Source organism: Euprymna scolopes, chromosome 7, assembly GCF_053919585.1.
Source record: "Euprymna scolopes isolate OS-2025 chromosome 7, ASM5391958v1, whole genome shotgun sequence".
In the NCBI taxonomy this organism is placed as follows: Eukaryota; Metazoa; Mollusca; class Cephalopoda; order Sepiida; family Sepiolidae; genus Euprymna; species Euprymna scolopes.
Genome location: NC_136488.1, coordinates 124,427,354 through 124,451,545, shown reverse-complemented (window position 1 = coordinate 124,451,545; position 24,192 = coordinate 124,427,354). Strand labels below are relative to the sequence as shown.

The 24,192-nt window shown below is 32.8% G+C and overlaps 2 protein-coding genes across 2 annotated transcripts in view; one reads left to right on the top strand and one right to left on the bottom strand.

Annotated features, from left to right (window-relative positions):
* Nucleotides 1–24,192, top strand: part of LOC145279928 (85/88 kDa calcium-independent phospholipase A2-like) — a 421,383-nt gene that overhangs the window by 326,302 nt on the left and 70,889 nt on the right. The gene's annotated exons all lie outside the window — the stretch shown is intronic.
* Nucleotides 63–22,367, bottom strand: LOC145279926 (uncharacterized). Its single transcript, XM_080131493.1, has 3 exons — nt 22,063–22,367; nt 11,833–11,906; nt 63–5,067 (listed from the first exon to the last, which is right to left on the bottom strand). Exons 1-3 carry the CDS (start codon nt 22,318–22,320, stop codon nt 4,860–4,862), a joined length of 540 nt encoding a protein of 179 aa, XP_079987619.1. The 5' UTR covers nt 22,321–22,367; the 3' UTR covers nt 63–4,859.

Below are 24,192 nucleotides of genomic sequence, written 5' to 3'. Positions count from 1 at the left end.
CCAAAAATTATACCGATGTAAAAAAGAAAATAGAACCAAAAAAGAAAACAACAACAAAAACATAAGGAAATAATTATTTATTGCATTTTAATTATTAAACAATAAATTGTTTTTTCATTAATGTTGAAAAGGGGGACGAGAGTGTACATTTTTCTCCAACATAAAGTGTTTTTACCAAGATTTTCATAGGACCATTTATAATATAAATTGCTGGAAGTATTTTCACTTCTCTGAAGCTATTGTATTACACTCTTCGGAGTAGGATAAAAGCGTAGCATCTGTTAAATCTAAGAATAACATTGTCCCAAGCATTTCTTCGTCCTATCAAAGAGAATGGTTTGATTGGTTGCTACTTATGGCTCCCTCATTAATGAAAGAGTGCCAACGGGACTATACGAATGCATGCATATACAACAGAAGTAAATAGACACTTACACACAAATAATCCATATATGATTAGAATAGCGTGTGTGTTATTTATTTTGTGTGTCTTGCTTATATCTGAGTGACTGTCGTTTAATTGTAATGGACTTCCATTTCTTGTAATAATCAATTTTACTAAGAATTCTTTATAAGTTTTGGTTTTGGTTTCGATTATAGCTGATAGCACTTAAGTCATCTATTTTTTTATAAATAATTTTACCAAGAATTCTTCATAAGTTTTGGTTTTGGTTTCGGTTTCGATTATAGTTGAAGGAACTCAAGTTATATATATATATTAATGATGCGACAATTCCAATATTTTTCCCGATTCCATACTAAATTCTCGATTCCGATACCATTACCAATTCCGATTTCTTAGAAATCTCTAAATATTTAATTATATAGTTGTATATTTTTCTTTAATCATCATAAAAACACATACGTTAAATGTACAAATATTTTCCTAAACATAAAAATATACTTGTGGGGGACGATCAATTGATTTTAGCTTCACTGATGGTTTAAAATCAATAAATATTTATTAATTTATCATTATTACCAGCAATGGAAGATCTTGCTTTAAACAAAATCAAATAAAAAAGACAATTAAAAGAATCGTTTTGGCATCAAAAAATTGGTACTAATTTTTCCAATACCGATTCTGATACCCTCAAATATTCTGATTTTTCCAATTCTGATTCCGATTAATCGCCCCAACACTAATATATATATATATATATATATATATATATATATATTTTTTATAAGTTTTGGTTTCGATTTCGATTCAAGCTTATGCACCCAAGTCGTATGGATATATTTTTTTTATTTTTGAAATCGCAACTTGATAATATATAAAAATCAATAGAACATTAACTCTATAATAATATAATCGAAATCTGCAAGAATTAAAATATCATATTCAAGCGTATTTTATGACCAGGCTGTTCCGGGCGTCCCTGCTAACTTAGATAAATACTTTTGCAGTTTTAACAAAAGTGCTACAATAATATCAGAGCGTCTCCATTTATGCTGAACATCTACAGAATGCCAACATCAATGTTATTACATATGAATGAGCCCCTGTGGAATTTCCACAGGTCCCGCTAGTTCATGTTTAAAGTTTCTGCCTACCTCATCAAAGGCCAACACTTGGAGCCGTACAATGCCACAGTAAAAGTTTAAAATATCGATATTAATTTACATTTTCTGCATTTCAGATATCAATATATCTATCATAAATCATCTTTTATGTATGACACAGACGAAAGAAGCATTAGAATTCCTAGTTTCAGAAGAGTTCAGAATCTGAAGGTGAACTCAGATTTCTGCAGACCTCGGGATTCCACTTTACACCATTAATTTGATTTTCCAATTTATCAGAGAGGAAAATAATCAATATCATTTCGCCTAGGTTGATCACAGCAGTCTTCATTATTTATGGTAGTAAGGCTGTCTATTGATTGTGTGTCTAATTTCGCACTCACGTGGAGTTAATAGGAATGCAATGCTCAGCGTTTAGATGTGGCATAATGCCCAACGGACATCGATCTCCTCTGCAAATCGATTCCCCTGTTTCTCTTCCAATATTGATTATTCAATAAACATGAGCATCTACTGACACATACCAATCGAGGATACGTCATGGACAATCAGTCCGACAGTGGCTTTTAAAAAAATCTTTTTGAGGTAGTGTTCTGTTCAATCTTTGTAGGTCCATCCTCCCAGTCCTTACTTTTTTAGTACTCTTCAAATATGATCGCATGGTTTCTAATCCAATATGTGATCTACCAAGTTATTTACATTGCAATATGTTATTTGCTCACCATTTCCCATTAAACGACCTATGGACCATCCATTATTTCCCATTAAACGACCTATGGACCATCCATTATTTCTCATTAAGCGACCTATGGACCATCCATTATTTCCCATTAAACGACCTATGGACCATCCATTATTTCTCATTAAACGACCTATGGACCATCCATTATTTCCCATTAAACGACCTATGGACCATCCATTATTTCCCATTAAACTAACTATTGACAATCCATTATTTCTCATTAAACTACCTACTGACCATCCATTATTTCCCATTAAACTACTTATTAACCATCCATTATATCTCATTAAACTACCTATTGATCATCCATTATTACCCATTAAACTATATATTGATCATGCTTCTTTCCCATAAAACTACCTCTTGACCATTCATTATTTCCCATTAAACTAACAAACTAGCTGGTGGTCAACATATCAGTGAACAACCAAATGATCAACATAAGTTCATCCATAGTCTCTGTTCAGTCTCAAGAGACAATGGATACCCCTGTAAGGGTGGCTGTGCATGTAATTGTGAAGCAAGGGTTGCTCAATCCTTAACCACATTTCTCTTGAATCAGCGCTCCTTGAATCCAGGGCAGTTGGAAACAATGCCGAGACAAGTGGAGAGAACATAGAGCTCCTGGTATTTTCAAATGGTCACTTATTTGGTACTAGCCAGGCTCAACGTCTCTTAACAAAAGTTAAATTTGAAACATCAACTTGTATTTGGGATTCTTTTAATACTATGTGGACTCATAGTTATTGTTAGATGTCTTGACTTGTATTTCTTTGCAAGTTAAATATTTTTATTCTTACTTGTTTAGAATCTACATTAAAAAAAATTATTAATTATTTTTATTACAATAATAAATTCATTTAATTTTTATGTCTTTTTTTTTCTTAATAGAATACACGCACACACGCCATGAATAGTAGATTAATAATAGATCGCATATTGGAAGAGCACCATCTTTTCTCTTTGAGAAGGAGCTTGCTTATTGATGATCGCCTGAGGTGGCTAACGGGGCTACTCAGGCATTTTTGTAGGCCAGAGCATACTTCCTCAAGTGTGTTGGCTTATCAAATCCCTCCCTTACCATATGTCTACCCCCCCCCCAAGAAGTTAGTTTTATTTTTTTCTTATTCACACTATTATTTTGAAATGGATAATGAAGGAAAAAAAGGTAAAGACAAAATTATTATTTAAAAATTTTTTTGCTTATTTTCTTTTTTTTTTTTTTTTTTAAATAATCTCGTAATTTTGTTAATATTTAAAGTTTGAGGACACATATTTCAATTTGGAGATGCCTAGATGCATATTTCAATTTGGAGATGCCTAGATATCCACCAAGAATACTCCATGATTGTTGTGGTCTCTGAAGTTTGGAAGTAGCATGGCAGAAACGAGTCTTTCGAAAATCCAAATGTGCATTAATAACACCAAGAAATCTTTTATTATTTCCTAATGTATGGTGGCTAATTATTTACAGTGAAATAGATTTTCGGCATTACTATCAAATAAATTAGGATTCATATTATTTTCTGGAGAAAAAGGAATACTTAACAAATATCCATTGTAATGTTCAAATAAAAAAACAACATGGCGGCCTATTTCAGCGTGTCTAGTCCCATTTTACTCCCTTCTCCAGGAAGGCAGGGTAAGACACCAAGTTGTTTTTTAATGAGAGGAAAATCCAGTTTCTCGAAAAAGAAGACTCTGGATTGAGAAAAGATCAAGATTGACTTAGTCTAGAAGGATTTCTCCCTTACTGACTGAGGACAGACAAGATGAAGTGTAGTATCAGAACGGACACTACATTTTTCTTCTAGATAACAACGTTAAAAATTATGTAGGGGTGAATAGCTTTAGTTATTTTTAGCTTGGATATATATATATATATATATATATATATATAATCCCAAGATGGCGACCAAGGGGTAAACACGCAATGCTGAATATTCTGTCTGAGGTTCAATTTTTCTGACGTTAGGGCATTATACATAATTCTTTCTGAGCTGAAATTTTAAAAATCTTTTCTGAAGTGTATCTGCGTGAAAAGATTCGATATTGACATAATAATAATAACAATAACAATAATAATAATAATAATAATAATAATAATAATAATAATAATTTGATTCTTTCTGTGTAACAAAACCGATGTATGAAAAAATGTGCATAAATTTTAAAATGCTGAAAGAATTTGGTGAGAAAAATAAATATTTGGAATGTAGCTTTACTTGTATTATATATATATATATATATATATATATATATATATATATATATATATATATATATATATTAAACAAAATTTAATCCAGTAAACTTGGAAATTAACGTGAAATTTCTATATACTTCGGAATCGGAAGTAATAAAACTTATCCACTTGTACATTATTTCGTTGACCAGACGAGTCGAAATAGTCTGCCATGCTGAATTGTTATTTGAATATTATATTAAAAAAAACAAAACATTTAGTTAAGTATTGTTTTTACTCCAGAAAATTATATAAATAATTATTATAAGTTTGAGAAACACATTTCATTGTAAATAATAAACGACCGTATTTGTAAAGAAATTATCGACAATCTTGCCAGACGTTTCATGACAACAAATCCTTTGCAGTAAAGAAAACTCTTGCAAAATTCTCATATGTAATTAAATCGTCTGCGTTTATCATTTCTTCAATCAGCTTTTGGTTGTGTTGCACTCCTAGGTTTTCCAGTCCATTGATCACCATTTCTTTTGACGTTTCCAAACTCTTTTTATCATCCGTAAAAATGGCGAATATTTCTCTCAGTTTTCTTGTCCTGTTAAAGAAAAAGGGGAGATAATTCACATTTTAGTTTTTTTTTTTTGTTTCTTTTTGTTTCTTTTCTTCTTGTGCATGATTATACTTCGTTCGTTTTCATCTACAGAATCTATTCAAGTTAAAATTTCTTCATTGATCGCCCAGTGATTTCTTGGACCTCTCTCTCTCTCTCTCTCTCTCTCTCTCTCTCTCTCTCTCTCTCTCTCTCTCTCTCTCTCTTACATACACACACATATTGAGAATTTAAAATCTTATCATGGAAAAGTATATATATATAAAGGGCAAAATGTGTGTGTGCGTTTGTATGTCTGCCAAAAACTTCTGGCACACGCGATGCATCCTCACGAGGTTGGTATCATTTTGAAGCTCGACGTCTCTGACGACAAATATCGAAAAAAAACCCCTCAAAACATTAATCCCTTTACCCTCAACTCGCCAGTTTTTTACAAGGAGGAGTCGTTTTTTTTCGCCGACATTTTTGCAAGTCATCGTCTCCTTTCGAAGATCTAGCCTTAATTTCAACGATCGTGACTTCCGGTTTTGCCATGGACGCATCAGCAAAGACGTCAAGTTTTTTTTTCACCTTCTTTTCCGCCTTCGTATTACAGGTTTGAGCCTGTCTGCCTGCCTACTCCTTTTTTATTATTATTTCGAGGCTTACGTAATGGGATTTTCCCCTTTTAAAACAAAAACTGAATTATTTTACCGTCTGCGTAAACTTTTTTTTCACACTTCTCTCCGCTCAAACTGTGTCTATTTTTTTCTGGTTGTATTGACTCCTTACTACACCACCTCTCCATTCCCGGGCAACGTCAGGTACCCCCGCTAGTCTATTATATGAAAGGTAAAATATGTATGTATGTATGTATGTATGTATGTGTGTGTTTCTATATCTGCCAAAAACGTTCGACAGACGCGTCGGATCGTGACAAAATTGATATCGTTTTTAAGCTCGATGTCTCGGATGACAACTATCGAAAAATTGGCAAAAAACATTAATTCTTTCAACGTCAATCCGGCCGTTTTTTACAAGGAGGGGTCACTCTTTTCATCGACATTTTTGCAAGTCATTCAAACCTCGCGTCAACGACATCGCATAAAACGTATTATTTCGACCGCCTGTGACGTCACAATCACGGTGGGCGCATCAATAAGACCGTTTATTTTTCCACCTCCTTTTCTTGCTACGCGTTACGGGTTCGAGCCTGCCTACTACTATTTTTTTTTTTGTTCAACCAACACCCTTAAATACACCTCCACGCACCAGGGCGCTGCCGAACACCCAGGCTAATATAAATATAAATACCATTATTTATAGGATAATCCAATCCAGATGAAAATGCTCAATATACGAGATAGAGCATCAGTATATGAAAGGTGTTAAAATTTTGCAAATTATGATTGATAAGATTTATTGTTCGCACATGAGGGATACAAGATTAAGATAATTATTTCTTTGTTTCATGGAGTTTAAAAAATTGGGTCATTTTTTCAGTTAGCGTTCAAACGCTTAGCAAAAGAATTGTTATATAAACGATGTATTTAGACAGTAACAAAATCTAATCAATTAAGTTGGTTGAAAGTTGGTGAAATCCATTGGTAATATGTACATCCGTAGATGAAATATTCAGGTCGTATAGATCTACAGTTCGTTGATGGCTTAAGATGAGGTTGCTATTGGAATAATAAATCTTGCAGTAAAGAAATTATAGTTTGTAGAGAATTTCTTGAATTTAATTTAAAGTTAAAGAGTGAAAAACTAAAATTGGCGTTAATATCGCGAGGTAAGAAATATCCAGCGACTTTCTTTCCGTGGCCAGCAATTGAAATAATTATTTTTTTATTTTATATATTGTGCGAATAATAAATATTGCAAATCTGAATTTGCAAAAAAAAAAAAAATAAATAAATAAATAAATAAAATAAAAATAACCCGCCTTATATATATATATATATATATATATATATATATATATATATATATATATATATATATATATATATATATATATATAAAAGAATAGACGGTTGTTAGTGTGTGTGTGTGTGTGTTTTATGTCCAGCTAAAAAATAAAAAAAAATACAAAATGGGCCACCATGAGTACGGTATCGGCTGAAAGAACAGAGATCCGGATGTATAATATCTAAAAATTAGAAAAAAAAAGTCGGCAATTCTTTGAAGTACAAACGCCATTTTATTTGAAGGGGGGGGCAGGTAAAATTTTTGCCTTCAACGTCCTTTCTTAACAATTACAATCTACGCATGCGTGAATGCTGTTCATTCCTACCTTCATTTTAAAAACATTTGCAACGTCATAATATCGTTACATTCAAGCCTAACGGATAGCGTGTTTGTTTACGGCGTTCGCTTTTGGGGTTCGTGCCCAGCATGGGTTATTTTTTTTTCTTTCATTAACACAATAAGTGATCAGCAATCCTTTAAAAAAAAACATAAGAACGTTTATTTTGGTTTTAAAAAACACTTGTGCGGTTTGCGACGAGCTGAAAATAATTTTTCGTTTTCTTTAATAAATTTATTTATATTTCAATTTTATTTCTATATTGTTATTTTTTAAATTGAATTAATTTCAGTTTGTTTTATTTTTTAGTTTTTCTCTCCTATCTTTGAAGGAGATCATAAAAAAAATTCCGAAGTTTACGGACCATGCTGAGATAACCACCCACAAAGCAACAAAGCTGTTGCAACGGACCGTAAAGAGAAATCTTTCTAGACTGAGGCAGCATTCAAGAAAATTGCTTTGCGCGGGATAGAAAGTGATATATAGTCATCAAAAAGTGCTCAATATCCTAAGAATAACTTCTCTTTGTATGCTTTAATTGTTTACCCCCCCCTCTCCCATAATATGATTGAGGTAGAACTACCGAACAATTTGATGGGGAGATGGTCAGGTACTGTTACTTCTACGATTTTCAAGTTTTGAAATTGTTACATTAATGCATAGTTAACAAATGCCCCCTTCCATATACTCCAATAGGAGTGGGAGTAGAACTGTTGCACAATTTACAAGAAAATTTTATTGACGATGCCCACGATGCAATTGACATATAGTAATGAAAAAGTGCTCATTATCCTTAGTATAGCAAGTGTGCCAAAACGAAATTTTTGTGTACCCGGGCAATGCCGGATATCCCTGTTAGCATATATATATATATATATATATATATATATATATATATATATATATATATATATATATATGTGTGTGTGTGTGTGTGTGTGTGTGTGTGTGGAATGTTTGAAGGCTATGTCAATGCAGTTTGTAGGAAACACCATAGACACGAGTAAGTTTGTAAAAGAATAATGACATTATTAGAAGAAATTTCAATAGTTTTTAATTATATTACGTTTATTTACCAACATAATGTGTCGTACATGCTGGTAGGTGTTGATATCATTCATTTCCGAGAATAAAATCTCTTCTTTAGGAGAGAAAAGTAAAAAGAAACGTCTGGAGCTGTTCTGTGAAGCTTTCCTTTGTCTGCATTATATATATATATATATATATATATATATATATATATATATATATATATATATATATATATATGGAGCAAGTTTTGTAAAGTATATATGGCAATTAAGCTACACAGATTCTTCAGGCTATTACAATAGCCTGACGAATCCTCACGAGGCTGAAATGCAGAAAATTCTGTGTAGTAGTAGAGAACTTATAGATATGTATCTTCTTGGTTTCATGTAACGCTTCTTCATGTTTTGTCTCTGCAACAGTTCGTCTGGTTCACGAATGTGGTTCATGTGCATTAATCCCCGCATTCAAGAACCACCTGATGTTCATGGACGATCAGAAACTTTTCGCAAGGATCAATGGTTTTTCTTAACATTTCATCTGTTTTCATTATTGTTATTCGTTGTATCTTTCCAGTCATTCCTCTGATTCCAATTTCCCCTATTCTTTTCTTTTAAGGTTTTCGGAATTGTTCCTAGTGCTCCTACTATTATGGGTATTATCTTGATTTTTTTATCATCAATATCCCTTTCAGTTCTCTGGCTAGCTCTGTGTATTTGTTCTGTTTTTCATTTTCTTTGTTATTCACCCTGTGGTCAGCTGGAACAGCCAACGATTTGACAGGACTTTTCATTCTTGTTAATTATTACGACATCCGGTCTTCTTGTTTGGATGGGTTTATCAGTTTGTATGTCCATGTCCCATAGGATTTTGTGATTCTCGCTTTCAGTTACTGTTGCTTATTTTTGTACCATTTGTCCGTGCGTTCAAGATGCAGTTATTTGCACAATTCCTAGTGTACTATTCCTTTCACTTGGTCGTTCTTGTTCTTGTATTTCTTTTGGGCTAGTTCACTACATTCACTTACTATATGGTTTATCATTTCGTCTCTTTGTCCACAGAGTGTGCATGTTCTGTTTTCTTTGGGGTTGTTGATCTTTGATTTGATGTGGTTGGTTCTTATCGAGTTATCTTGTGCTGCAGTTATTAGGGATTCAGTTTCTTGGCTTATGTGTCCTTTTCGCATTCACGTCCACGTGTTTTCGTTATTCTCATCTTTTATCATTCTTATGAATCCTTTGTACAGTTGTTTCTCTTCCCATTTTTCTTTTATTGTCTTACCCTTTGTCTCTCTGTTTTCTATTTTATTAATTTTTTCAGTGTCTCTCCCTGCTATGATTATTCTTTCAATGTTTTGCATTAAGTATTTTTCTAGTTCTTTTTTTTTTTGTGTGTGTCATTCACACAGTCTTCTATACTAACTAGTCCCCTCCCGCCGTCTTTCCTTTTTATGAAGGTCAACATCGTCCTTCGGGTATAGTGCGTTGTGCACGGTTATGAGCTTCCTGGTCTCCTGATTGAGTTGTCTCAGTTCTTCTTTACTCCACCCTATAAACGATCCAGAGTATCTTACTAGTGATAGTATTTATACCTTTTATTAGTTTTCTGTTATATAATTTAGTTTCGAGAAGTTTTCTTGTTCTTCTGCGGTATTCTTTTCCAATTCTTTCTTTCATTTCTGTTGCTTTGATGGTGTCTGCTTTCAGTACTCCAAGGTATTTATAGGCGTCTTGTTCCCCTAGTGCCCTCATCTCCGTTTGGTTGGATAGTTCCATGCTTTCTGTCGTTTCTAGTTTTCCCTTTCTTATAACTAGTAGTGAGCACTTTTCCATAGCAAACTCCATTTGGCTATCCTGGCTGAAGATCCTGGTGGTATTTATTAGTGTCTCTAGTTCATTTTGGATCCTTGTGAAAAGTTTCTGATCGTCCATGTACATCAGGTGGTTCATTTTTTCCTCCCTGTTAGAGAACGTATCCGGCTTGGCACTTTCTCAGTATATTGTTCAGGGGCATCATGGCTATGATGAACAGTAATGGTGATAGTGAATCTCCTTGGAAGATGCCTCTTTGCATGTAACTTTCTGTTATGTGTTGTCCACCAGCTGTCAATTCCAGTCTCCATATTCTCATCTATTATTATTATTATTATTATTATTATTATTATCATTATTATTATTATTATTATTATTATTATTATTATTATTATTATTATTATTATTATTATTATTATTATTATTATCACTATTATTGCTACACAACTTTCCAAGCTTCGGAGTAGTAAATTAAGAAAAAAGCTATGATAAGAGATGGAAGTAAGGGTGGGGGAGTGGAAATGTCTTAGAATCACCATCAATAAATCATTTGTGGTTTTTCCTTTCATTCTTCCCCTTTCCCTTCTTTATTTCTTTCTTTTTGCTTTTTTCTCCCCCTGCTTCTTTTTCGTTTTCTTCTTTTTCGTTTTCTTCTTTTTCGTTTTCTTCTTTTTCGTTTTCTTCTTTATATCTTAACCTCTTCACGGATGAGTGTAGGAATGATAGTGGTGGAGCGGGGATACACAAGAGGGCAACGTAAGTCGTACATTTTATGACCACATATAAATTCTAATCAAATTAAAAGCATTTTTATAACTGAATAACCCCGATTAAATCTGAAACCCCTTTTAGCATAGATACGTCAAATCCACATTCCCCTACTGTTTGAACCTATACACACTAGTATGTTTAAGATTGAAGTCGGCCATCAAACACGCATACGAATACCTTTCTTTCTAGTCTTCCATTACCTCGACCTTTAACCCCCATCCTTTCACATTCATTTCTATATCCGCACCCTTATTGTGTTTATTTACATACAACCAAATCTTATTTTTTCACAACATTTGACTAATGTCTGGAGATATTAACTCCCTGTGACGAGGAAGGCCTGATATTTTCATTGCACACTTTGCTTTCGTATAAGCTGTATCGACTAAAAGGTCTCTAGTTACTGGTAACTAGCTGACCGAAACATGCTCATGGATGTGTAGCAACATATTACTGCTTATGTAAAAACAAATAAAGAGTATATATCTATCTTATTGTTTTAACTAAGCCAATACACAATGCCATTCTGAGCTATCTTCCCGCACTCTCTCTCTCCCCCTATCTATCTATCTATCTATCTATCTATCTCTCCCTGTATATCTACCACTTTTATCAACCACGCTATATATATATATATATATATATATATATATATATATATATATAGAGAGAGAGAGAGAGAGAGAGAGGACGACGAAGACGAGGAGAAGGAGGAGGAGGGAAGATAGCTCAGAATGCTATTGTGCATTGGCTTAGCTAAAACAATAAATAAGAGTACTCGAAAGTCTTAAACCCCTCCCACTCTTTTCAACACATGTTTATGTGACAATACATAAAAACAACGACACGCACCTGCTTGGTATTTTATTCATGAACTTTACGAAGCATTTCAAATCCACCTCACCGTTTAATTTTCTCAATTGATTCTGAAAAAGCAATGAAATTAAAAAACAATGAGATTTTAATTGCTTAATTTGGTTGTTTTGTTCAACGACATGTCAAATCTTTAAAGGGTATTTAATGGCAAGTTCAGATTTCATGTTTTAACATTGTTAATATCATCGAATAATTAATCTTTGTGTAAATGTTTTGGATACAAGTGATTCTATAGATTAACTCACAGATTTTGTGAGCAAATAGTCCAACGAGATCACGTCGGGGTGATCAGAGAAAATATGATAATAAATAAGAGTTATAATCTAGACTAGCGGGATCTGTGGAAATTCTACAGGTGACTCATTCATGTGTAATATATTGATGTTGGCATTCTGTAGATGTTCAGTGTAAATGGAGACGCTCTGATATTATTGTAGCTTTTTTGTTAAAACTGCTAAAGTATTTATCTAAGCCAGCACGAACGCTCGGCAAAGCCCGGTTGTAAAGTACGCTTAAATATGATATTTTAATTCTTGCAGATTTCGTATATATTAGTATAGAGTTAATGTTCTATCGATTTTTCGATTTAAAAAATATATCTATATGGCTTGGGTTCATCAGCTTGAATCGAAACCGAATTCCAAACTATATATATATATATATATATATATATATATATATATATATATATATATACACATATATATATATATATATATATATATATATAACTTTAGTTCCTTCAGCTATAATCGAAACCGAAACCAAAACTTACGAAGAAGTCTTGATAAAATTATTTATATATATATATATATATATATATATATATATATATATATAAAATAGATTACTAAGGTGCCATCTGCTAAAATCGAAATCGAAACCAAAACTTTTGAAGAATTCTTGATGAAATTATTTAAAAAAATAGATGATTGGAGTGCCATCAGCTATAATCAAAACCGAAACCAAAATTATGAACAATTTTTAGTAAAATTATTTATAAAAAAAATTAAATAACTCGAGTGCCATCAGCTATAATCGAAACCGAAACCAAAACCTTTGAAAAATTCTTGGTAAAATTATTTATTAAAAGAAAAGGAATTACATAACAATTAAAGGACTCAGATGTAAGCGTGACACACACGCTATCGTATTAATCTATCTATATAATTATATAACTCAAATGACCTTATAACAGATGTTGTTGCCCAACATCCTGTTTACGACTTCCGGTTGTGCAGGCGTACACAAACATAAACCCATAACAGCATAAATAATCAACTCGACAATAAAACGTGTTGTTTTACTGTGTACGTTTTCAGCATCCCAAATGTTTTTTCGCGTTTAAATTATCCAAATAAACAATTGTTAATACTTTCTGCCTTTTTTTTACATCGTTCATTTTCGAATTGTCTTAATTAGTTTTATTGACCTTATTATTAACATATAAATTAAATATTTAACTCAATAAGTCATGAATGTTGTTTAAAATAAATGAAAAATAATTACATTTAATTTTCATTTTCTATTTAAAAAGCCATTCTTAACATGGGGAGAGTGTTTTTAACTATTCTGTACTTTCAACTAACAATTTCATTTAAAAAAGATATATCAAAATTTGAGTTTAACTTTAAGTATTATGGTATTTGTTCAGTGCACATTTGCCTATAAGTATGGCAAACCACTTATAATTCATTTTAATATAGATAACAAAACGCAATATCACAGTGTTATTTGATGTCAATTTCATAGGTAAAGAAATATAACGTTTCTGAAAAAATCATAGTTTATATGAAAAAACAAAAAAAAAACAAACAAAGTCCAAGTTGCCATATCTGCCAATCAACTGTGGAGACTGGTTGTTCATGTGGTAATTTGGATTTGTTCAAGTATGCGCTGATTTTTTCCCCCTGGAACTATTTGTAATATTTCTTAAATACCATATCTGATTTTTAATTACATATAGCATAGTGTCAAACAATATGGATTTCGTCCTGCAAGATCTGCAGCTGACGTGCTAACTATAATATCACAATGATCCTGTTTTCATATCTTGAATCGGTAGAGAGGGTGAGTTGTACAGCGGCGTATCTCCGATCTCGCTCGTTGAACATTGTGTCACTTTCAGACATTATAAAAGGCTTCTATTGCTCTTAGGATTTGTACACAACTGGCCAAGTAGTCGTCAAATGGAAATGGAATCATGTCCTCTTTTCTAGGGCGACAATTTTATCGTTCCACTATCTAGTATCAAAGAGGATCGGTGAATATATCGACAAGGGCTTCGTTTCGAGGATCATATGTCTTGATATATCAAAGGCCTTCGGTAGCGTTTGACATAAAGGGTTTCCCCACAAACCTGTTAGCGATGCAATATCTGGCAATGTCCTCTCATCATTAAATCTTTTCTCTCTGATATTTCTATGAATGCAGTTCTTAACGGGAAACAGCCTTAGCAGTGTATTCGATGCATTTGCTTCAATTCATATAGCATGTGAATGTTAGCCGACGAGTTTTATGTTTTGATTGTTTGGTACGGTACTATGGCAATGAATGGTTGAAAAGGTTTCGTATGATTCTTATAGGAACTGAGCATTGTCTTAGTAGCATTAGAGTTCAAAATAGACTTTGTTGCCTAGTAGGGGATGCCCCTTTTCTCTTCCCTGCAACCTCTTTCTCACAGAAGAGACGTTGCGAGCCTGTCTCTGCGTTGATGTTATTTTCATGGCATGTGCTCGTCTGAGCTCCAATCTATGCCCCCCTCGCCAAACTTTCGCGAGAAACACTCATCTTGTTGAAACTACTATCAATAATTTCTCCCACTGTTTATCTATGCCTGAACCTAAATGTAGATTCCACGAACAAAGTTTCTTTCTTAGAACGACACGCCTATGGAAATGTCTTCCGTTTTCCTGCTTTCCAGCTGACTACAATATGGTCGTCTTCAAGTCCAATGCAAACAAGTTCTTGATGAGCCGTTCCACTTAGGTTAAAAAATTTACCGAATCTACGCTACTAACGATTACTATGATTCTGATACAGTACACTCTTGAAACCTTATCCTCGCGTGGCCTTTGGGCCTTGATAAGTGGGGACTCCTATGCAAAAAATGTATATATATATATATATATATATATATATATATATATATATATATATATATATATATCATCATTTATTTATGTCTACATTCAACTACAGATTGGATATCATTTTTTTTAGGACGGCAGTGCTTGATACACCTAAAGCTATTGATTTTGATATGTACACGTTCATATTACGCACACGACGAGAATAGTGTGGTGTCATCAACAATATACCCATCTCGGGCACAATTTTATTAAGGAGGTCGTTTATGAAAATCGGGAACAATAAAAGTCCAAAGGTATTCCTTTGGGGTACACTCGCATTAATGTCACGTTACCATGAAGGTAAACGTGAGCATTTCTTTTGACTAGGAAGGATCTAAAATACATACAGTCATATCATACGAATTAATTTTCATTGAAGACGTTCATATCAAACCATGTCAAGGGCTTTAGATATATCAAGCCTTACCGCCCTAGCTTCACCTACAGTCTATTATATTGTACTGGGTGGCCCATTTAAAAGTAGCCCATAAAAATAACAGAGAAACACTCTTTTATTGTTTAAATTATCTGAAGCATTGTTTAAATGACCTATAGTTTTATAAAAGATGCTCCCCGTTGACATCTATGCATTTCCAGGCATGTTTTACAACGTTTGTAAATACTGCCTGTAGATATTCTCTGGTGATTCTCCTGATAGCGTTGTTAATGTTCGCTTTTAGTTGGTTTAGATTGTGAGGATTATTTGCATAAACTTTTTTATTTTAAAGTCCCTCAAAGGTAGAAATCACATGATGACAAGTCCGGGGAACGTGGTGGCCATAATCCTTTGCTTATTGTTCCTCTTCCGTAAACATGTCATGATCTGTGAGATGTGTGGCATGTAGCGTCATCTTATTGGAGAAAAATGCATTTTGTCTTGTGGTGTCAGTTGGTCGATAAGAGAAAAATTAGATAATCAGGCTATTTTTAAGTGGGCCACCCTGTATAGGCATCTAGAAATGACTCTTAGAATACTACAGTAAAACGTGCTTGCCTAAATCCATACTGATAGTCAGAAAAAATAGTTTACCAATTATGATCTTGTGGACTATCGCTAGATTGATTAAAGATTCCAAGCAGAAAACTGATATGGCGATAATTTGGAGTCAATTTTTTTTTTTTACTAGAATTCTTGAAGACAGATGCGATTTTCCGGTTATTGTTTAAGAGTTTGGAGATTATATGGGCCAGCTCAGAAGAGCATTCCTTTATTATTATAACAGGGATAAGATCAGAGACCCATATGCGTTGAAAGTTCTTTTTATCATATACTGGACATAATGATCAGTTTAAGTGTGACTTCAGTCCTCATTGGAATATTTAGGAGAGAGTGCTTTGAGGAGTTCACGGTAGAGATCAGAAGAAGTCGTTGGCCAAGTAGTTCACCACTATCAGTTGTCATGCAAACGGAATCAGTGCGGGGCGGGGGGGGTGTTGATTACCTATTGTTCATCTCACTTTTCCAGAAATCGCGAGTTTCTAATTTCTGTGACCCCAATTTTTTTCTGATCATCTCGGTATACCTACTCTTAACTGAAACAGTTACAATCTTACAATGATTTCTTGATGCTATAAATTTCTGTACTGCTATCATCATGGCCATTTGATAATTTGCCATTGTGTCTTTTTATGATTTGTTTCAGGTTATCTTTGCAGATATAGATTAAAATTAACTTATACTTGTACAGATAACCTAGAAAAAAATCGCCGGAGTGAAATATTAATTAATATAGATTTGTAATGAAGTAAATTGAAGATTTTTTTTAATTTTCTTATCAGTTTATTCAGCCTGGGGATGGGGCATTCTACCGAATACCAAATATCCACATGCAAATATTCCAAACGAACGATCTTTTTAAGATTCTGATCATCCCTTTAAGTACAATTCTTTGAATCTCTCTTGCACTTTGTTTACTGGGTATATTTGCCAGATAGGTTTTGTAATTCTTTTTCATAAGTAAAACTATGTATGCATATGTGTGTTTAATGTGTATGTATGTATGTATGTATGTATACAACGTGTACGTATGTATAATGTGTATGTATGTATGAAACGTGTATGTATTTTATTTAATTAATTGGAATTCTTATTGAGATTGGTAATTTGTATTATTTATTCATTTATTTATTGCGGATTATTATCCTCATCTTCTAGCCTTTGGCCTTCGTCAGGCAATTAACCGCGTCGGCGTAGGAACGCCGAATCTCCCAACTGCATTCTCAACAATTACTGCCATAGTGGCTGTCTCACCACGTTTTGATCCACTAAGCCGCTAGCCGACTTTGGTTAGGATTGAAACCGCTATCTTCAGACAATGCTACCCTGGAACTGCAGAGGTTAAACGTCTCTATCCACGGCGCCACGGGCCCCGAAGGGGGGCGATCAAGGTTGGATTTTTTTGTCTTATAAATTCACATTTATTTGTTATCTGATCTTCCATCGTCGGGTTCGGACCGAATTGTATATATATTATTTAGTTGGGATTCATTATTGAGATGAGTATTATTTTTTTTATTATCCATTTATTTATTACGGACTATTATCCTGTTGTTTCACGACGTGTCGGCCAACTATTCCTCTGGCCTTCGTCAAGTGGTTCCACCTCTCTCTCTCTCTCTCTCTCTCTCTCTCTCTCTCTCTCTCTCTCTCTCTCTCTCTAGATGTGTGTGTATATATGGTGATTGTCACTTCTTGACAGAAGAATACCATCTTTCCCTTGCTTTATCGTCGATTACTCATTCACTTTCATGTATTTTTGAAATATCTTTTTCTTATATATATATATATATATATATATATATATAGTGTGTGTGTGTGTGTGTGTGTGTGTGTGTGTGTGTGGAAGTGTGAGTATATACATACGTATAAATTTATGATTGCGTGCGCTCATGTAGAATTGTATGCGAATGCATCTGTAGACAAATACGCACTGTGCGTATGCGCATATATATATATATATATATATATATATATATATATATATATATATATATATATATATATATGGCGACTAAGCTACACTGAATATTCTGCGTTTCATCCACTGTAGGATTCGTCAGGCTTATATATATATATATGGGTATGTGTGATGACATAGATTTGTATTGTGTGTGATTTTATTTCTGAATCTACGTAATATGTGTCTGCATGCATGTGTGTGTGTATATATGTTTGAATCATTTAAAATTAACCGGAATATATTAATAAAGGAAATCCAAAAGTATTTATTAAAAAAAATGTATATATGTATAAATATTTTTAACCTTTATATATATTTAATTTTCAATAAATAAGAATGTAAATATACAAAATACTAATCATAGTAGGGGGTGATAAGTAGTCAAATGAAATAATCCTAATCTTATAAATACAAGACTGGTAAATTAAAAAATATATTCATTTTGAATTTGGAAAAAAAATGAATTTCACAGGTAAGGAATTCATTTTTATAACATGAATAGGTTAGATAAATTAATTAAAAATAGGAAACTAGATCTAATATTCGTAACATGTTTTTCCTGAGATTAAGGGAGGTGGTATTTGATCAACACTGCTGGGGAGCCATGATGTAATATACTGTTTTGTTTTTAAATCTCCGAAACACTGTTTCATGGTAAACAACTGATGATCCCTTAAAAAATAAATTATTACTGGTACTATAGTGAATTTGAGAGAGCAAATTGATGCAGTGATTGCGGGTGATTGAATGACTTACTGACTAAATAGTTTTCTAACGAATGATAATTTTGTTTGTATAGTTTTAAAGGTTAAAAACTTCCAAGACTATATATATGTATGCGGACGCATAAATATTTGAATATATCCGATGATTGTAAGATAACAAGGAAGAGAGGCCGTGAGATGGCAAAGTAAATATAATATACATACGTTTATATATTCTCATATTGAGTATTTAAAAATATATTCTCATATTGAGTATTTAAAAATATATTCTCATATTGAGTATTGAAAAATATATTCTCATATTGAGTATTTAAAAATATATTCTCATATTGAGTATTGAAAAATATATTCTCATATTGAGTATTTAAAAATATATTCTCATATTGAGTATTTAAAAATATATTCTCATATTGAGTATTGAAAAATATATTCTCATATTGAGTATTGAAAAATATATTCTCATATTGAGTATTGAAAAATATATTCTCATATTGAGTATTTAAAAATATATTCTCATATTGAGTATTTAAAAATATATTCTCATATTGAGTATTTAAAAATATATTCTCATATTTTTAAATACTCAATATGAGAATATATTTTTAAATACTCAATATAAGAAAGACAAAATATATAGAAATGTTTGCAAAGTATATGTCAAGTTCCGAAACCGGCTTGAAATGGTTGCAAATCTAACTACATCAAGAGGCTTTGATACAACGAAGCAGTCGTAAAAACGCATTGCATACACTTCAATAATAATAAGGTAGTTTGAAACATTAAGAATCCATTAATAATGGGAATTTCATTTTTTAGTTAAAATGCAAACTATTTTCACTTTAAGGTACGTCAGTGCATATGTGGCATGTCGAATTTCGTCGCCAAAATTCGACATGCTCACGTCTGCACTGACGTACTTTAAAACAAATTTTCTAATGATAGTCGATAAGGACTATCCGCCTTACTTACTACAAAAGTAGTAGTTTAGTTTCGTGTCTTAAACTTCTACCCCTTCTTTTTTTTGCTAATGAGGAGATTATATTCGAAAACAAAGTATTTGTCAATTATTGTCAATTCTTATCAATTTTAATAAAATTATTGTCAATACTTTTTCTCAATTTTAATAAAATGAATATCGTTTCTGAAACGATCGTACACTCAATTTGATTTTGTTTGTTTTTCCTTTTGAAACTGATTTACAATTATAAATCTTTATACTCAATATTAATATAGCTCTAGGATAAATATATCCATTGAGATTATTATATATCTACATTATTATGAGCACTGTTCTACTTAATTGAGCATGTTTTTTTTTTAAGTATAAACACATTAAAATAAACTATGCTCTTTAGACTCCAGGTCTAATTCCCCCTATAAAATATAATATAATATAATATAATATAATATGATATATATATATATATATATATATACTTCAGAATAAAGTTATTTAACTTAACAATAGGCTCTTATGAAAACCTGTAATTAAAATATTTACAAAATATTACTGGCAGTAATATTCTATAAGTATTATCCCATCTAAACAAGAATTGCTCGATATACAAGATAGAGCAAATAAATTAAATTATAGTGATTCAATGAATTCCCAAAAAAACTTTTTTGAAGTTTCATATCAAAGATTTTTATTTTCTTTATTTTCTTGCTTAGAATATTAAAAATCTTTAATATGAAACTCAAAAATTTCACTTCAAAAAAGTTTTTTTGAAATTCATTGAATCACTACAATTTAATATATATATATATATATATATATATATATATATATATATATATATATATATATATATATATATATATAAACAACAGGCTCCTTCAGTTTTTGACAGACTATGGATACCCACGAAAGGGGTGTCTGCGCGTGAAACTTTTGTGGCAGGAGGTGCGTAATCTCCAACCACACCTCTCCTGAGTTGACATTGTTAAATACCAGTACCCAGTGAAGTATATGTACAGTACGACTGGACAAAAATGCCAAGATAAGCGGAGAGCACATACAACGCCTAGAATTCCAAAATGGTTACCCATCTGGTACTAACCAGGCTCAACGTTGCTTAACTTGTAATGAAATGATGTGATCTGATGAGGACCAGTGTGCCAACGCGATTATGCCGTGTGTGTTTTTGTATATATATATATATAGTCAAATCGTGGAAGTATTTACGTTAGAAATTGCAAAAAATCTGAAGCGAGGCCATCGAACTCTGAAACGTTTTTGTAAATGAGGGCAAAGAAAGACGAGAAAAGCACAAAAGCGTCAAATCAAGAATGACCAGAGATTTAAGAAAAAAAATATCAGAAAGAGTTTGTCTGCAAACCCATACAGAACAAGTAAAACTATTTTTAATCATACAAGGGTTACCGAAATTTTGAAAAGGAACCAAAATCGAATTTTGAAACAAATGGCAAACCAAAGAGTACCGACACCGACTACCCCTCCTTTTTGAGTGATGCACTTAGTGACCCGCTAGCATGGGCCATTGAGCATCTGAAAATGGATTTTGACAATGTTCTATGGACTGATGAACTCGAGTGAAGCTGGCCGTGTTCTAGAGTTGGGCCGAAGGATGTCTTCTAAAAAGCGTCAGTCCTCGTTTATAGTATAAACGTCAACAGGGAGGTGAAGGAGTAATGATTATCTTTAGAGTTGAAACCACACGTTATTTTTGTTAATAAACACTATTTTTGTAAACTGATACAAGAAATCGTAAAATCGATTTTAACGTTTACAAACACGAAGCGCTGCTCTAAAAACGAAACGGCTTTAAACTGAACCGAAACGAAAGTTTGTAAATAAATCATTTTTATGATTGAGTGCAATACTTTACTTCGCTTCCGTACTCATGATTTCCGATTCAGATTTTCGTATGTCTATTTTCTGTTTTGGGCGAGGAAAGTATTAACACGACCGTTTCTCCTATTACTACATAATAATTAATTGTTTTTAATGCCAAGACGTTCCTCATTTTATAGTTATTAAAAAACATAAACCCGTTATTATCGCCTATAATTTTGTTATCGCATTAAACTACCTGACGTCAACGTATATGATTGCTAATAGTTACCTTGTATGCTTCGCATTTATTATTAAAAACAAAACCGCCACCAACATTAAGGCTTAAGCTTAAAGGTTCTTAAGAAAAAAAATCTGAATCAAGGAATATTTCTTAATTTGATTTGATTCAATACAATTCTGAAATATTTAAATTTGCAAATGGGAGGCTGTGCTCATATTATGACCCTGAAACTCTTTACAATATAAAAAAAACGTTTAAGGAATATTTATTTATTTATTGATGTCTTCTATTTATTGCTAAAATTTCACAAAATTCAAAAATAAGTTAGTAAATGTAGACTGCCCCGACTTACCTCGATTTTTTCATTTCTTGGGTCCACCCCTTGATAAATCAGGATTTCATAAACTTGCTCTCGAGAGACGAATCCTCTTCCATCTTTGTCTAGCGCTTGAAATTCAGACACGACGAAGTCCATATCATTCGACATCTTCATCAGTAAACCGCCTTCTCTTAACCGCGCAAAATTTAGGTTTCTAGCAAGATAAGTGTTATCTCTCACCCTAAAACTGACACTCGATGATTGTGAATAGCGTACGCGTTCGGCTTGCATGTGAGAGATACGCCGTCTGTGATAACATTTGATTAGATCATGTGATTTATATAGTCGTTTTGTCGGATGACTTCAATGAATTAATATGGAAGTAGTAAGATCCGTTGTGGCATAAATCCCATCAAAATTTGGGGTGCGGTAATAAACAAGCACCTCTTGATCTTAAGTATGGGGAAACCCCCACTTAACACTATTGTTAATATTAAGTACTCAATATAAAATAAAATAATAAAAATAAACAAACAACGTTTGATGTCTCTGCCAACAACTAAGTTATAAATTTAAAAAAAAAGAAAAAAAAAACGTTTGATTTCAGTTGTGGCAAAATAAGGATTTAAAATAAATAGCGCTTATTCTTAATCGTCGGCATCGAAATCAACAGAGATTAGAGCATTCCTGTAATGATTTGATCTCTGTTGATTGCGGTGGGATGTTAGATTTGTGCAGTTCTGGATGGTTTACCCTCCCAGGCTTTGTCTTCTCTCTTTGAGAAGGGGTTAGTTTATTGCTAATCGCCCGTGGCATCCTTACCGGAAAATGCCGACAGGGTTGCTCAAGCACTTTTTGCAGGTCAGATTTCCCCTCCTTGGGGGCGCTGACTTCTCAATCCCATTTTCCGACTCTGGTGTCACAATTTTTGCAATGATAGAGAACTAAATATCCTTAATGGTGGCAAAGAGACATCCTAACACGTTTTTTCAACACTACGTTATAAAACCGAAATCAGATTTTAAAAACATCAATGCTTGATCTTAAGTATGCCAACGACACATCTTAATATGATTTTCGTACTAAGTTATAAGACCAATATTAGAATAAAAATAATAAAAAAAGTAGCGCTTGCTCTTAATTGCAGCAAATACACTTTATAACCTTTCTTTGTGCTCTTATAAAACAAAAGTAAGATTTTAAAGGGTAGTGCTTCATCTTAATTGTGGCAAAGACAAATCTTAGCATGTTTCCATACTAAGTTATAATACCAAAATCAGAATTAAAAAAAAAAAATAGCCGTTCCTCGAAAATGTGACAAAATCATTTTTAGCACATTATTTCCTACTAAGCTATAAGACCAAATATCATAATTTAAAAAAATAGCCTTTCAACTAAATTTAGCCACACCTTGTCCGTTTTTTTTTAATGCCAACTGTATGAAAATGTTTCAAACTATTATAGTCATATCGTTTAAGTCGGAAATTCTTTTAAAAAAATTTAGTAACTTGGATTTTCCATGTCATTCAGGTCTCAGAATGGGGATGATTATGTGTTTGTTCGTCTTGCCCCATTTTCCCATGGTGGTTTGGAAGCACCACAGGCCAGTGCATAGACGGTTGAATAAGACCTACTTTTAGCAGTTTTCAACCTGCTAGATAGACCGAAAGATAATGGCGCGAGCACAGTGTATGTTGGACGTGAAAACACTTCATAGAGTAAATAAGTTCGCTTTTCAAATTTAATGTGGAGTTTGTGCAACATTTGGGTCCCTATGTCGAGTAAATGAGCTAGTATGAATTTTTATATACATGCACTAAGGTATGTCGTGATAGCACGTAATTTGCAAAACAGATTCTGTTCCATAGATAGATGAGGTAAGGTTAAAGTACAAAGTAAAAGGTCAAACGAGGTCGACACGACAGAATACAAGAGGAAAGTAAAGAAATAATGTCGTGTTTTATCGAGTTGGGAAGAAAAGAAAATGCTTTAGAACCAGTCTGTCTGTGGAAGTTGTGCGAGACACATTGATCTAATGCTGTAATGAAACTTTGATAATCGCTAAGAACGAAATGTCTGCCCTGAAATCTCTGTTCACTTTGTCCAACTTTTTGAGTTAAAAAGTTAGTTAACAAAACAATATAAGAAGTTAGTCTCTCTCTC